The sequence below is a fragment of the Lepidochelys olivacea genome, assembly GCF_965140295.1.
Source record: "Lepidochelys olivacea isolate rLepOli2 genome assembly, chromosome: 21".
Taxonomy (NCBI): domain Eukaryota; kingdom Metazoa; phylum Chordata; order Testudines; family Cheloniidae; genus Lepidochelys; species Lepidochelys olivacea.
In genome coordinates this window covers 8,900,953-8,918,251 of record NC_140431.1, presented here as the reverse complement: position 1 = coordinate 8,918,251, position 17,299 = coordinate 8,900,953, and the positions used below count along the sequence as shown (strand labels likewise).

The following is a 17,299-nucleotide window of genomic DNA, read 5'->3' as shown; positions in this document are numbered from 1 at the left end:
TTGCTATAACTGTCTGGAAGCAGGCCCTCATAGACCACCCAGGTTGATTTATAATAGGAAAGCTGATGATAGGACCCTAAGTCCAGGCCCGAGTTTGAGGGATTTGTGTGTAGACAGAAAGGGGTTTGGGCTCAAGTCTGGGACTGAGCCCAGGCTTGCATTGCAGTGTAGACATACCCTAAGTGCCCAGCTCTTTCAAAAGTTTGGCCCAGGGTGGATAACAGAGGCTGGAGCCCAGACTCTGAGACCGTATGAGTGGGGAGGGTCTCAGAGCCCAAGCCTGAACCTCGACACTGTGATTTGTAGCCCTGCAGCCCCAGCCCAAGTCAGCGGAGCTGGGCTCTGAAACTCGGTGCTGCAGGGTTTTTATGGCAGCGTAGATGGACCCAAAGAGGTTAACGTGCTGCTTTGTGCCCCAGTGAGTAGTTTGTGTGCCATCATAACGTTGTGGGACCCACAAACAAACAGCCGGGCTCAATCTTCACTCCACAAACTCCAAAGACGACATAAGACAATTTGATTCACTGCAGTTTATTTGTAACGATACATTTGGAGAGCACTACTTGGTGCAAGCAAGCCAAAGAAAAGCTGCGGAAGGCAAATTAAGGAGGATGCAATCTGTCCATATGAACGTCGTCTGATTCCATCAGTGTCCAGCGGAAAAGAGGAATGGGAAAGGCTTTGTCTGGTTCAAGTCGATGAACTGCTTGTCTAGACTGATGGGGCAAAGCCCACTCTGTTATTGGACATGTCAAAGACAGAATAATATTCCTTGAGGAAGACGTCTCCCAGGATCCAGAGCGGCTGCCCATTCTGGGAGGGCAGGTACGTGGGCTCAATCCCCACTGTGCAGTAGCCATTATTCTATCAGAGGGAAAAACAGAGAGAGGTCGCATCGGGGCTGCTGTTTGGCGCGGCAGAGGGCTGTGTAGGCCACAGGAGCCCCAGCAGAATTAGTGGCAGCTTTGCAATGGCTGATGGGAGCAGGCCCTACACCAGGGCTGGGCAAACGTTTTGGCCCGAGGGCCACATCAGGGTGCAAAACTGTATGGAGGGCCGGGTAGGGAAGGCTGTGCCTCCCCAAATAGCCTGGCCCCCGCCCCATCTGCCCCCCTCATAACCCATCCAACCTCCCTCCCCGCCCCGCTCCTTGTCCTCTGACCGCCCCTTCCCGGGACCCCACGCCCCAAACCGCCCCCCCCCGGACCCCACCCCCTATCCAAACCCCCCGCTCCCCGCCCCCTTACCGTGCTGCTCAGAGCGGCAGGAGCTCACAGCCACGCCACCGGTGGGCCCGAGTACCGGCAGCGCAGCAAGGTGAGGCTGCGGGGGAGGGGGGACGGCGGGGGAGGGGCCGGGGGCTAGCCTCCCCGGCCAGAAACTCAGGGGCCAGGCCCGACGGTCCCACAGGCTGGATGTGGCCGTAGTTTGCCCACCTCTGCCCTACAAGCTCACACTGTTGGAATGCAAACACCCCACCATTTCCAGCGATGGTAGGAACGACAGGAACACAGAGGGGCAGTGCAGGAGAAAGGGCTCGGCATTTGCGCAGAAACTCTGACTCCCCGCTGGGCCACTGTCTGGGTGAGATAAAGGTGTTTTATGCTGTTAAAATAATACATACGTTGAAGACATAGGCAGAGGGGGGCAGCGGGAACTGGGATCCGCTGATGACGAAGGTGACGGTCGGCATGTTCTGGACATTGCAGTTCACTACGTACTGTGGAAACGAAAGACAAATGAGGGTTACGACTGTGACAACGGAGAGCAGAAGCTGCCCTTACAGGGCCTCCAATAGAGGCGAGTAGCTTTGCCAGGTATTGACCCTTCTATCCAACAGAGGGGAGAAACCACCCCGCTGCACTCCGCCCTCGCTTGGGCAGCAGCTTCACCAGCCCCACACACGCTCCCCTGCCTTGCATGGGAACACCCGCAAGGTTACGTTCACCAAGCCTGCTTCAGATCTCCTGCTGATTTTACACTGGGCCAGCTCCTCAATTGGTGTAAATCAGCGTAACTCCAGAGCTGTGCTGATTTACACCAGCCGGATCTGGCCCACAGCCATCAGTAGAGTTACTTCTGATTTACACTGGGGAAAGAGAGATCAGAAGCTCTGCCCGCAAACTCAGGAGAGACTTTCTGTTCCCCAGATGGAGTTAGCGTTTAGCTTTAAGACTCCAGCCCCTGAGCTCCTCTCAGAACCCTTGTCTGATCACCGAAAAGCCCATCATTCTCATCTTCTTGTGTCTTAAATTCCTCGTGTCAGGCATTGCAAAATCCCGCACAAACCTCCTCGGCAGCATGGCAAGGCACCTGTTGCTCCTACCTCTCCATTGGATTCCTGAGCACCCACAGCCTGCAGGAAGTACCCCATGTACTGCTGTGGGATGGTGAGCAGAAACGTCCCGGTGTCCACAATAGCCTGGCAGCCTTGGCTGCACCAGCCAGTCGCCTGCTGTCCGATAGCAAACCTAAGGAAGGAAATACAAGAAACATCATTATAGCAACTTGTCTGCAAAAAGAACTGCCTCTGATGCAGGATGAGACAAGGTTTTGGATACACGATAACCTGCAGCCCAGGGACCCTTATTCTATACAGCCAAGCATTGTCACTGACCCCGATTCAGCAAAGCACAGACGCACATGCTTAACTCTTAGTACAAGCTTAAGCCCATCTCTTTCATCAAAGCACTTAAGCATACGCCTCACTTTAAGTAAACACTTAAGTCCCATTAACATGAATGGGATTTCCTCATGTGTTTAAAGTTCAAATTGGTTTGCAGAATAGAGGCCTAGGTTAGGAGCTTTTATTATTACTAGAATCAAAAACCTGGATCCAAACTCCTTTTGAGGGTGCCTGAAATCCAGATCCGATCCAAATTCATCCTCCTCCACAGAGAGCTTGAGTTGACACAGGACAACTGAATCCACTCATTATAGCCAGAAAGGCTTCCTGCAGACCGTAAGGAGGAAAGGAAAGGGCGGGAGGAGGGGTTGCAAACGAAACTTACTCCTGAATACCAATCTGCCAGTAAACCTCTTGCGTCACAGGTGCCCATGTGATCTGGCCAGAGAACAGCTGGGTGTCAACGCCTCCAAAGATGATTTCTCCTCCGTAACTATATGTTGGTTGGCTGGAAACACGCATGGTCACACATGTCAGACATATGTTACACAGAAACTACCCTCCTATGGAGCAGGAGCGTAACATATATGTGGGTGGGGAGTGAGGTGGGGTGTGTGGGGTGTGGGGGGGGGGGTCAATGGTTAGAGAGAAAATAAACAGAGGGGTACTTATGGTAGTAGACAGACAGACAGATAGGACATAAGAACGGCCGTACTGGGTCATACCAAATATCCGTCTAGCCCAGCATCCTGTCTCCCAACAGTGGCCAATGCCAGGTGCTTCAGAGAGAATGAACAGAACAGGTCATCATCAAGGAATCCATTCCCTGTCGCCCAGTGAGTGAAGAGACATAGCGGTGGGCGGGCGAGCAGATGTATAGATAAATAGAGTCAGATAAAGAGTGGGTGGATAAGTTGGTATATGATATAGAGCGAGACAGCCAGACAGACCGATACAATGTGAAAGAGAAATGGAAAAATAGAGTGCTATATATGGTAATAGACTCAGAGAGATGGGTTTTGAGAGAGAGAGATCTTACCTGGAGAAATAGAAACTGAAGATGGGTTCAGTAAGCAGGCCCTGCTTCAACATCTCCTGCATAGGTGTATAGGACCCCCCTACTGCCATGGCAGGATAAGCCATTCCCAAAATCCCATCAAAATGAGCATAGTAGAAGGGGCTGGTAGGTTCATCTTCACTCAGACCAAATTCCTGATTGGTGATGGCAATGTTCTGGACCTAGCCGGGAAGAAAATAATTGTTGTCACCTGGAATCTCACACAAAGTTACGGTAACGAAATCAGATGACTGTGCCATCTAATGTTTCTGATCAATTCAGCTACACCCAAATAAGCCACTCTTAAACAGACATAGGACGGTCGACACTGGGGTTTGCACGGATTTAACTAAATCGGTTTAAATTCACACCTTAAGTTAAAACTGGTGCAAGTTTCTCATGTACACAAGCCCTTATTATGTCCTGTATTAACAGGGCCCAATCAACAACTTAAAAATCAAATGTACAGGACCAATTTCATCTCTGGCGTCACAACACTGAAACCAATGGAATCCAATCATGGATTCATTTAGCTCATAAAGTGTCCTCAAATAAATGTCCTATGCAGTAAAACTAGAGCAACGTGTCACATATTCTAGAGAAAAGTTTTATCAATGACCTCTGCTGTTTTTAATACTAATGCAGTCTGATGATTTTAGAGATGCAGCTCAAATGGATTAGAAAGCATGCCTTATAGCAATAGACTCAAAGAGATCCATCTGTTTAGCTTAACAAAGAGAAAGTTAAGGGGTGCCTTGATTACACCCTAAAAGTATCTCCACGGGAACAAATATTTAATGATGGACTCTTCAGGCTAACAGAGGAAGGTCTAACACGATCGAATGGCTGGAAATTGAAGATAGACAAATTCAGAGTGGAAATAAGACATACATTTTTAACCAGGAGGGTAATTAACCATTGTAATATGTTACCAAGGGTTGTGGTGGATTCTGGCAATTTTGAAATCAAGACAGGACGTTTTTCTAAAAGATCTGCTCTGAGAAATATTTTGGGAACGTGCTAGGGGCTGTGTTATACAGGAAATCAGACTCCATGATCGCAATGGTGCCTTCTGGTCTTGGACTGTGTGAATGATGATGCAGGATAGGGCAGTGCGTATTTCACTTACTGTCACTGTGTCGTAACCCAAACACACAGTCAGGCTGCCACTCCCGTAGCTCAGGGTGTAGGTCTGTCCGTTGTTGGAAAAGGTGGATGACTGGCTGGGGTTGAACCTGGCATGATTAGCTAGATTAAAAACAAGATCATGGTGACTCTCTTGGATTTGGCCACCTCCCATCCAGCTGGTAACTGAGTAGCCTGACAAGGCAGCACCTCCCAACAGCTGACTTCCCGTGGGGTGGAAGCACAGATCCAAGAGTTAGGCCAGGAGGTTTTGCACAACAGAGAAGAGCACTAATACAAATTGCATCACCGCATTTTTTAAGGTCCGTCTTCTGTACCTATCTATCTGTCAGGAGCCAGGGCCTGTAGCAGAGCCAGCCTGCAGAGCGCAGCTGGCCTATGGTAGGTGGCCTGATTGCTGTAAAGAGGCAGGAAACTAGCTCCTAAGAAGAGGCAGTAAACTAGCTCCTAAGACAGCAGACTAGCTCCTTGGTTCTTTCATGGGGCCTCTAACTCCGGTTCAGACCCTGACCTCCAATTCCTGACTACCACCTCCTCCTCTAACCTTTAGGCCTGACCCCCTGTGCTCGCGTCACCGACATTATCTATCTTATTATCTCTATTGCACCCATCACCAGAGTAGCTAAGAAATTTGGGCAAGATCCTCTGTTGTTGTAAATCAGAGTAGCTCTTTTGAAATCAACCCACCTATGTCAATTTACATCTGCTGAAGGCTGGCCAATAGTTACACCATTCAAACCAGTTGTTGTCTACCAGTGTGACTCCTTGAACTTCAGAATACACTGCAGCATCGCCACTGACATTGGCGACCACGTCTTTAGAATGCCATAATACCTGTTCATAAGGAAAGGGCGATCCATATTGTCGCCATAGCTTAGTGAAGAGCTCCAGAAAGGGACTAGCAGATGTGGGTGGATGACATTCCCAAGCCTGTTTGAGAGGACCAGTTCTTCTTGCCTGGTTGGAATTTGACTATGCTTCTTAGGAACAATGCACCCAGGACATGCACCCACCGAACGCTAAGGAACTAAGCAGTACTCACTGCAGGCCTGGCTCTGGCAGTATGTAGAGGGCACCCACAGGTTGGAGGAGCCGGTGTCGAAGAGAACCAGGAAGTTCTGGGGCGGAGTTCCAATGCTGATCTCTCCAAAATAGAAGGACTGCAAAACAGAGAAGACGTGTGGCCAGGTGGATTCCTTTGCACTATTAATAATTTTTAAATAACATTTTGCACTTCTCTAACTACTTCCAGCTGAGGATCCAAAAGGTTTTTAGCGCCTTAATGAGCTAAGCTTCACAAGGGGTGAGAGAAGACGTTTACCATTATTCCCCTATTGCATACTGGACAAAGGAGTCATGGAGAGGGGAAGTGACTTGCCCAAGCTCACCCAGAATTCAGTAGCACAGCCAGGAACAGACCCCAGATTTCTTCACTCCCAGCCCTATACTACAATCCTAACACCGTTCTCTGGAAAGGTCCCAGAGAACATACAGCAAATACTTGAGAGTAACAAAGCAGAAAATAAACAGCAGAAGCCAAGAACCACCTTTTCTACAAATACTTACAGTTTTCCAAGGTCCGAGAAGAGGGATCAAAACCTTCTATTGACTTATCACCATAAAGAAGAAGAAATAGGTACTACTCCAATGGGACCAGATGAGTACATAGATTTATTAGGTAATTATGTGGGTAGGTAGGTAATAAGGAAGGAATAGCTAGTTAGAGCTATAGAATAGTGAAGGAAGAGAGATTTCAGAGTAGCAGCCGTGTTAGTCTGTATCTGCAAAAAGAAAAGGAGGACTTGTGGCACCTTAGAGACTAACCAATTTATTTGAGCATGAGCTTTCGTGAGCTACAGCTCACTTCATCGGATGCATTCAGTGGAAAATACAGTGAGGAGATTTATATACACACAGAACATGAAAAATGGGTGTTATCATACACACTGTGAGGAGAGTGATCACTTCAGGCGAGCTATTACTAGCAGGAGAGCTGGGGGGGGGCGGGGGAGAAAACCTTTTGTAGTGATAATCAAGGTGGGCCATTTCCAGCAGTTGACAGGATCGTCCAAGGAGCAGTGGGGGGGGGATAAACACGGGGAAATAGTTTTACTTTGTGTAATGACCCATCCATTCCCAGTCTCTATTCAAACCTAGGTTAATTGTATCCAGTTTGCAAATTAATTCCAATTCAGCAGTCTCTCATTGGAGTCTGTTTTTGAAGTCTTTTTGTTTTAATATTGTGACCTTTAGGTCTGAGATCGAGTGACCAGAGAGATTGAAGCGTTCTCCGACTGGTTTTTGAATGTTATAATTCTTGACGTCTGATTTGTGTCCATTTATTCTTTTACATAGAAGACTGTCCAGTTTGGCCAATGTACATGGCAGAGGGGCATTGCTGGCACATGATGGCATATATCACATTGGTAGATGTGCAGGTGAACGAGCCTCTGATAGGAAGAGAAGAGAGAGAGAGCCTTAATACTCACATCCAGGTAGTTAGCTATTGGTTCATCAGCAACATTGTAATTATTGAAGTGGTACTTTCTGGCTGGATCAACTTTGTGGTTCTTCAGGAAGTCCTCCAGCACTCCCTTCTCCTTCATCACCTCTCGAGCAGACTTGCCTTTCCTCAGTGTGACTCTGCACAGAGTGAAGAAGAGAACTCAGAAATCAGCAAGGAAAGCGTTCATCTTTCCATCACCTGTCATGTTGTCCCTGCCATGATGCTGTTCCCTCATCTTGGTCAATGTTTTACCACCAAAGTGAGGAAGCCCTTGCAGAGGCATAAGTATATTTGCCCATATCACAGAAATAGTAGAAGGTTTAAAGAAAGATAAGGGCATGGCTTAACTGAATACAGAAATGCGGATGTCTGTCTATTACCTATCTAGGTACTTCTATGTCCTCATCACTCCAGTGCCGGCACTGGGATACTCACCTCACCAGTCCCTCTGAGAGATGGAGGCAAACCAAGGCCAGGATGAACGACTTCATGGTGCTTGATTTCTCCACCAGCTGGCTCCTGTACAGAATGTGTCAGTCTCCGGAGCAGAAGTGGGCTGAAGTCTGTGATACGGAGTCGCTACTTTAATACCGTGGGCATTGTACCCAGGATACCGCCCCATGTTCCATTAATTACTGACACCCAATTTCCTATAGCACCGCACTAATCCAACGTCAACACCTTCTGTGTATTTAAAAATTCATTTCTTTTCTTGGGTGCTGAGATTATAAAGCAATTAATGCCTTCGATAACGAGATCAAATGACTGAGGTCCAATAAGAAGGAAACTTCTGCTTCTGACAAAGGAATGTCTTATCAAAAAATCAACACACTGGAATATTATCTGTTTGCTTCCAAAACCGGCTCATTCTTTTCAAAAACAAAGGAAAACATTCTTTAGGATGAATGGAAATTGATAATACTAATGAAGGGGCAGTTATATAAAGTGTATACATTTATATAAAATTTATTTTTTCCTACAAAAAATGTTAATGAAAGGGAAAAATTTTAATTTGCATCAAAATTTCTTGACCTTCCATCAAAAAACAAAAACGTAAATGAAAAACAGTGTAAAGTGTTTGCTTTTCTTTTCTTAATTTTTTTTTAAAAAATTAAAAAATCTGAATTTTATTTGGAGCAAGCTTCAATTTTTGTGAAAAAACCATTTGCTCGTTAAAAAAAAAAAACTTAAGACAAAAACTTTTCAACCAGCTCTAATCTGAAGTCACTCCAACCCACTTACCGCTGGAAGGCCTTGTCGCCACTAGGGAAAAGGTGTGTTCTTACCTCAGAAAAGCTGACACGTGGGATTAAGGGCTTGTGTACATGGCAAATTACTGAGCAGCCAGCCAGGGTATGATGCTAAAGGGCCCCAACTTGCTATGCACTAACATCCCATGTGGACGCTGCTCCGGCACACTGAAAGTGCGAGAGTGTGGTGTGGCGTTGCACTATTTGAAAGCATAGTACACCAAGCCTAACCCTGAGACTTTCTGTGCACTGTAGCAGTGGCCATTACTGCGTGGCAGAAAGATTCACTGCAGATCAACACCCTCGCTTGCTATGCAGTAATTTACCACGTAGATAAGCCCTAAATTCAGGTAAAATCTAGCCAAGAAAAGGTGATGTGATTTTAACACATGACCAGGAAAAGGTAAACCATAGGCTCCACCCAAAAACCACAGTCTTAATCTTGAGCTGCTCCAACACGTGAAAACTCCTAACTGTCTTGTCATCGTGAGGATTTTACCACCTGTCAGCAAACACGAGGCAGGAAAACCCAGGCTTAGAATTCTGTGGAACTGTTTTCCCAGGACAGGATATGAGCTACTCCCACTGATTGCAGCTGAGGGCACCATGCCTGACAACACAATCTGGCCCCAACTTCCTCAGGAGTTACTTCAACACAGGTAAGTGCCATTGATACCAACTCACCTTCTGTAACATGAACTCAGGGGCCAAGAAGTGCCACAGTCCTAGATCTGCACAGGATCTCAGGACAAAGCTCATTGTGAGAACGTAAGAACAGCCATACTGGGTCAGACCAAAGGTCCATCTAGCCCAGTATCCTGTCTTCTGACAGTGACCAATGCCAGGTGCCCCAGAGGGAATGAACAGAACGGGCAAATCATCAAGGGATCCATCCCCTGTTGCCCATTCCCAGCTTCTGGAAAACAGAGGCTAGAGATACCAGTCCTGTCCATCCTGGCTAATAACCATTGATGGACCTATCCTCCATGAACTTATCTAGTTCAAAGAGTTCCAGAGGTTGACTGTGTGTGGTGTAAGCTTTCCTCTTCTTGCCAATTGAAATAATAGGAAGGGTAAGGCTTCCAGGAACTCTCCAAGATATCGCTATTAGTCTACACTAGGAGTTGAGGTCGAATTTAGCAACGTTAAATCGATTTAACCCTGCACCCGTCCACACGACGAAGCCCTTTTTTCGCCTTAAAGGGCTCTTAAAATCGATTTCCTTACTCCACCCCCAACAAGGAGATTAGCGCTGAAATCGGCCTTGCTGGGTCGAATTTGGGGTACTGTGGACGCAATTAGATGGTATTGGCCTCCGAGAGCTATCCCAGAGTGCTCCATTGTGACCGCTCTGGACAGCACTCTCAAGGTAGACAGATGCACTGGCCAGGTAGACAGGAAAAGGCCCGCAAACTTTTGAATTTCAATTTCCTGTTTGGCCAGTGTGGCAAGCTGCAGGTGACCATGCAGAGCTCATCAGCAGAGGTGACCATGATGGAGTCCCAGAATCGCAAAAGAGCTCCAGCATGGACCAAACGGGAGGTACAGGATCTGATCGCTGTATGGGGAGAGGAATCCATGCTATCAGAGCTACGTACCAGTTTTCAAAATGCCAAAACATTTGTCAAAATCTCCCAGGGCATGAAGGACAAAGGCCATAACAGGGACCCGAAGCAATACGCGTGAAACTTAAGGAGCTGAGGCAAGCCTACCAGAAAACCAGATAGGCGAACAGCTGCTCCGGATCAGAGCCCAAAACATGCCGCTTCTATGATGAGCTGCATGCCATTTTAGGGGGTTCAGCCACCACTACCCCAGCCGTGTTGTTTGACTCCTTCAATGGAGATGGAGGCAACACGGAAGCAGGTTTTGGGGACGAGGATGATGATGATGATGAAGTTGTAGATAGCTCACAGCAAGCAAGTAGAGAAACCGGTTTTCCCGACAGCCAGGAACTGTTTCTCACCCTGGACCTGGAGCCAGTACCCCCCGAACCCACCCAAGGCTGCGTCCTGGACCCGCCAGGTGGAGAAGGGACCTCTGGTGAGTGTACGTTTTAAAATACTATACATGGTTTAAAAGCAAGCATGTTTAATGATTAATTTGCCCTGGCATTCGTGGCTCTCCTGGATATACTCCCAAAGCCTTTGCAAAAGGTTTCTGGGGAGGGCAGCCTTATTCCATCCACCATGGTAGGATACTTTACCACTCCAGGCCAGTAGCATGTACTCGGGAATCATTGTAGAACAAAGCACTGCAGTGTATGTTTGCTGGCATTCAAACAACATCCGTTCTTTATCTCTCTGTGTTATCCTCAGGAGAGTGATATCATTCATGGTCACCTGGTTGAAATAAGGTGCCCGTTCCTGCTGGGCTGTTTGCCTGTGGATGAACAGAAATGTTCCCCACTGTTAGCCACAGGGAGGGGGAAGGGGCTAGCCATGCGCTGGGGGGGAGGCAAAATGCGACCTTGGAACGAAAGCACATGCGATATGTATGTAATGTTAACAGCAAGGTTTACCGTGAAAGAGTGTACCCATTGTTCTATAAAACGTGTCTTTTTAAATACCACTGTCCCTTTTTTTTCTCCACCAGCTGCATGTGTTTCAAGGATCACAGGATCTTCTCCTTCGTAGAGGCTAGCAAAGATTAGAAGGCGGAAAAAACGCACTCGCGATGAAATGTTCTCTGAGCTCATGCTGTCCTCCCACACTGACAGAGCACAGACGAATGCGTGGAGGCAGACAATGTCAGAGTGCAGGAAAGCACAAAATGACCGAGAGGAGAGGTGGCAGGCTGAAGAGAGTAAGTGGCGAGCTGAAGAGAGGGCTGAAGCTGAAAGGTGGCGGCAGCGTCATGAGAGGAGGCAAGATTCAATGCTGAGGCTTCTGGAGGATCAAACTAATATGCTCCAGCGTATGGTTAGGCTGCAGGAAAGACAGCAGGAGCACAGACCGCCGCTACAGCCCCTGTGTAACCAACCGCCCTCCTCCCCAAGTTCCATAGCCTCTTCACCTAGGCGCCCAAGAACATAGTGGGGGGGCCTCCGGCCACCCAGCCACTCCACCCCAGAGGATTGCCCAAGCAACAGAAGGCTGGCATTCAATAAGTTTTAAAGTTTTAAACTTTTAAAGTGCTGTGTAGCCTTGTCCTTCCCTCTTCCACCACCCCTCCTGGTGCTTCTCTCCTCCACCACCCCTCCTGGGCTACCTTGGTAGTTATCCCCCTATTTGTGTGATGAATTAATAAAGAATGCATGAATGTGGAGCAACAATGACTTTATTGCCTCTGCAAGCGGTGATCGAAGGGAGGAGGGGAGGATGGCTGGCTTAGAGGGAAGTAGAGTGAACCAAGGGGCGGGGGGTTTCATCAAGGAGAAACAAACAGAACTTTCACACCGTAGCCTGGCCAGTCATGAAACTGGTTTTCAAAGCTTCTCTGATGCGCACCGCACCCTCCTGTGCTCTTCTAACCTCCCTGGTGTCTGGCTGTGTGTAACCAGCAGCCAGGCGATTTGCATCAACTTCCCATCCCGCCATAAACGTCTCCCCCTTACTCTCACAGATATTATGGAGCACACAGCAAGCAGTAATAACAGTGGGAATATTGGTTTCGCTGAGGTCTAAGCGAGTCAGTAAACTGCACCAGCGCGCCTTTAAACGTCCAAATGCACATTCTACCACCATTCTGCACTTGCTCAGCCTGTTGTTGAACAGCTCCTGACTACTGTCCAGGCTGCCTGTGTACGGCTTCATGAGCCATGGCGTTAAGGGGTAGGCTGGGTCCCCAAGGATAACTATAGGCATTTCAACATCCCCAATGGTTATTTTCTGGTCTGGAAATAAAGTCCCTTCCTGCAGCTTTTGAAACAGACCAGAGTTCCTGAAGATGCGAGCATCATGTACCTTTCCCGGCCATCCCATGTTGATGTTGGTGAAACGTCCCTTGTGATCCACCAGAGCTTGCAGCACTATTGAAAAGTACCCCTTGCGGTTTATGTACTCGCTGGCTTGGTGCTCCGGTGCCAAGATAGGGATATGGGTTCCGTCTATGGCCCCACCACAGTTAGGGAATCCCATTGCAGCAAAGCCATCCACTATGACCTGCACATTTCCCAGGGTCACTACCCTTGATATCAGCAGATCTTTGATTGCGTTGGCTACTTGCATAACAGCAGCCCCCACAGTAGATTTGCCCACTCCAAATTGATTCCCGACTGACCGGTAGCTGTCTGGCATTGCAAGCTTCCACAGGGCTATTGCCACTCGCTTCTCCACTGTGAGGGCTGCTCTCATCTTGGTATTCTTGCGCCTCAGGGCAGGGGAAAGCAAGTCACAAAGTTCCATGAAAGTGCCCTTACGCATGCGAAAGTTTCGCAGCCACTGGGAATCGTCCCAGACCTGCAACACTATGCGGTCCCACCAGCCTGTGATTTTTTTCCGGGCCCAGAATTGGCGTTCCACCGTATGAGCCTGCCCCATTAGCACCATGATGCCCACATTGCCAGGGCCCGTGCTTTGAGAAAAGTCTGTGTCCATGTCCTCATCACTCTCGTCACCGCGCTGACATCGCCTACTCGCCCAGTATTGCTTTGCCAGGTTCTGGTGCTGCATATACTGCTGGATAATGTGTGTGGTGTTTAATGTGCTCCTAATTGCCAAAGTGATCTGAGCGGGCTCCATGCTTGCCGTGGTATGGCGTCTGCACGGAAAAAAGGCGCGGAACGATTGTCTGCCGTTGCCCTGACGGAGGGAGGGGCGACTGACGACATGGCTTACAGGGTTGGCTTACAGAGAATTAAAATCAACAAAGGGGGTGGCTTTGCGAGAAATCGAATGGCCCCCTCAAGGATAGAACTCAAAACCTCAAGGATAGAACTCAAAACTGGGTTTAGCCAGCCGTTGATTTCACAGAGGGAGGAGAAAATGAATACAAAACAAATCTGGTCTATTTCTTGTTTTGAGCCACTTCATCTATCTTTATACATCTTGCCAGCAGCAGACTGTGCAGTACGACAGCTAGCCATCATCATCTCCTGGGTGCTCTGCAGAAGACAGTGCAGTATGACAACTAGCCATCATCTTCTGCTAGCTGCTGATTAAAAGACAGTGCACTGCCGGTAGGACTCAATCTCCATGAGATGAAACAAGGGAAATGACCTGGCTGAGTCAACTCCCATATTTGCCCAGGCGCTCGGTTAAAAGAGCACCCAGGACTATGTCGATGACAGCTACCAGTCATACTGCACCGTCTGCTGCCAAAAGGCAATGAGCTGCTGCTGTGTAGCAATGCAGTACCACGTCTGCCCGCACCCAGGAGACGTACGGTGATGGTGAGCTGAGCAGGCTCCATGCTTGCCGTGGTATGGCGTCTGCACAGGTAACTCAAGAAAAAAGGCGCAAAACGATTGCCTGCCCTGGCTTTCATGGAGGGAGGGAGGGAACGGGGGCCTGACGATATGTACCCAGAACCAACCGCGACAATGTTTTAGCCCCATCAGGCACTGAGATTTCTACCCAGAATTCAAATGGGCGGCAGAGACTGTGGGAACTGTGGGATAGCTACCCACAGTGCAACGCTCCGGAAGTCGACGGTTGCCTCGGTACTGTGGACACACTCCGCCGACTACACGCACTTAGAGCACTTGTGTGGGGACGCACACAATCGACTGTATAAAAAGGCTTTCTACAAAACCGACTTCTATAAATTCGACCTAATTTTGTAGTGTAGACATACCCTCAGACTATCCTAGTGAGAGAAGGCCCATACACAGGCAGATTGTGATTTTGATTCTTTGTTTTTACACCCCTGTAACTAGCTAAGTGATAAAAATACACCTAAGTTTTTAAGATATAGGCTTTCACAGGCAGGCCTAAATATCTATATTCTAACATGGTATTGAGTAATTTGCAGCAGGGCCATGATGGCCGGTTGCTTCCTCAGTGGGGAGTAAGGTGTCAGGAAAAAGTCTCTCAGGAGAGCTTCAGAGAACTGCTCCAAAGTACGGTCTATTATCTAGTCTTTTTATAACTTAACAAAACACAATGACCCTCTACTGGATCATCACCTCTCCTAACTTCAGTAAACTACTTATCAACAAACATTCCCAACCATCTTAGTCATAATAAGCTTCTCTATCAAAGGCGCCCAAATTCAAGGTTTTCATCCACTTATTTTCTTTCAGGCTCAATTTGTTGACTCTTTTCTCCTCTCCTCCCATTCTAATTAGCAGAAACTGCAAACCTACAGGTAACTTTGACCTTGCTTCCAGGAGCTCTGCTTATTGAAATTAACCCTTAACTATGTGGTGTTCTGTTTTATTAATTCATGGTGGCTGAATGCACACAATACGGTTGCATGACCAAAATCTGGGGTACACTCCTTCCCCCGCCCTCAAATCCAGGGCAACATTAGCACTCTTTCTCAGTTTTGCTTTGGCACATTCATGCCCTCTGACTAGTTTGTGAAGCACTTTCCTTTCCCAGCCTTCAGACAAGGGAGTTTCCAACTCTCTGCTTCCTATAGATACTGCCACAGCAACACATGCTCCTCAGCATGCCAGCACAACGGGCCAAGATGCTCCCTGGTGGCAAATGGTTGGATCTGAAATGAGGGGCATTGGGAATTGAAACAAAGAACCCCAGCTCACAGCTCTTGCCCTGGCACATTTCTACATCTAAAAGCTTTTCATTCCCTTCCTTGTGCCAAATATAGAGGCTCCGGGACATTTCTCAGTGGTAAAATGATGGGGCCAAATTGGGCTTTCTTGTATCTGTGAAAACTGTGAGTAAAGGAAGCCCACTAACATCAGTGGAATGTTGCTGGTTTTATGCTAGTGTAAATGAAAGCAGGATTTGACCCTTTGGGTCCTTTATGCTGATTGTTTGCATTCAAGCCTGCAGGCTTTGAGGTCACCATGTGCTTCCTTTCCTTCAGACAGAATGGGCTGAAGAAGAATGGGCTGGGAAAGCAACATTTATAGATAGACTCCCAAAGCACTACTAGAATGCAGCTGCTTCTGGGGTGGATGGCAGCAGCTAATTAGCACAGAACACAATACACAACTATGAGGAAAGAGGATATTTTGATCAAGAGGCAGTGGCTAGTGCACCGGGCTGGGACTCAGGAGACCTCTGCATTATTGTCCCAGCTTTGCTACTGATCTGCTGTAAAAATCACTGTGCCTCTGTTTCCCCTCACCCACTTTGTGTATTTAGATGGTCAGCTCTTTGGGGCAGGGACTCTCTCTTCTATGTCCATACAGCACCTAGCACAATAAGACCGCAGTTTCAATTGAGGCCTCTAGATGCTACTGTAATATAAATATTAAATGATAATAAGCAAGTGCTCCAGGGTAAATCCTTAACCTTACAAAAGTGCTCTGGAATCCAATAACTATGGATTATAAAGTCTTATCTAATGGACCCACAGACATAGTAAAACACACACACAATGCTGGAAGGGCTGCATTGCATCTTCCTGGAAATTCTAGTCTAGTCTAAACAGGTTCTTATACCATGCTCATCACCATAATATCAGAGCACCTTCCAGTAGCACACTAAGTGACAACATGGTTTAGACACGAACTGAACTATGCCGTGGACTGTAGTATCTAATCTCTCTCACGCTCTCCTGCCCAGATTCCCCTTCTCCAGTGGTAGACAAAGGCTGATTTGCAAACGCAGCATTCGCGAGCAAGGCAACCTCTGGTGGACGATGGTATTTCAGTGGACAGTTCCCCACACCCATCAGCTTCTTCACATGAGAGAACCCTTATCCGTCCTGAGTCCTCAGCCATCCTGGCAGCTCTTCTGCCGGTCTGGGCTGCACCTCCAAATCCTGATCCCACTGAAGTCGATGGCGGAACTCCCACAGACTTCAGTGGGAGCAGGTTTCGCACAGCTGCTGTCTGTGTTTTTTTCCTAGTCCGTCACCTCTCTAAGGCTGAGTTTGTGTTTCCATATTAGGTTCTGCACTGGCAACATGTGAAATAGTAACCAGCCTTTGGCAGAACTAAAGCTACTTAAGTGCAGTCATGGGAAATCAGGAACTCCATGTACTAGGGCTGTTGATTAATCGCAGTTAACTCATGTGGTTAACTCAAAAAAATTAATTGCGGTTAATCGCAGTTTTAACCACATTGTTAAACAATAGAATACCATTTGAAATTTACTAAAAAAAATGTGGATGTTTTTCTACATTTTCAAATATATTGGTTCCAATTTCAGCACAGAATACAAAGTGTACACTGCTCACTTTATATTATTTTTTATTACAAATATTTGCACTGTAAAAATGATAAAAGAAATAGTATTTTTCAATTCACCTCATACAAGTACTGTAGCGCAATCTCTTAATCATGAAAGTGCAACTTTCAAATGTAGGTTTTTTTCTTACATAACTGCACTCAAAAACAAAACAATGTAAAACTTTAGAGCCTACAAATCCACTCAGTCCTACTTCTCGTTCAGTCAATTGCTAAGACAAACAAGTTTGTTTATATTTGCAGGAGATAATGCTGCTCACTTCTTATTTAAAATGTCGCCAGAAAGCAAGAACAGGCATTTGCATAGGACTTTTGTAGACAGCATTGCAAAGTATTTATGTGCAAGATATGCTAAACATTCATATGTCCCTTCCTGCTTCGGCCACCATTCCAGAGGACATGCTTCCATGCTGATGAGGCTCATTAAAAAAATAACGCATTAATTAAA

General features: G+C 47.2%; 1 protein-coding gene across 1 annotated transcript; it reads right to left on the bottom strand.

Annotated features, from left to right (window-relative positions):
• Window positions 1-602: 602 nt before the first annotated feature.
• On the bottom strand, window positions 603-7,826 carry LOC311510890 (pepsin B-like; the record flags this gene model as incomplete). Its single annotated transcript, XM_084610968.1, has 9 exons — window positions 603-864; window positions 1,625-1,720; window positions 2,327-2,471; window positions 3,012-3,134; window positions 3,666-3,865; window positions 4,813-4,931; window positions 5,872-5,989; window positions 7,319-7,472; window positions 7,771-7,826. 9 exons carry the CDS (start codon window positions 7,824-7,826, stop codon window positions 712-714), a joined length of 1,164 nt encoding a protein of 387 aa, XP_084467094.1. The 3' UTR covers window positions 603-711.
• Between the last annotated feature and the right edge of the window lie 9,473 nt (window positions 7,827-17,299).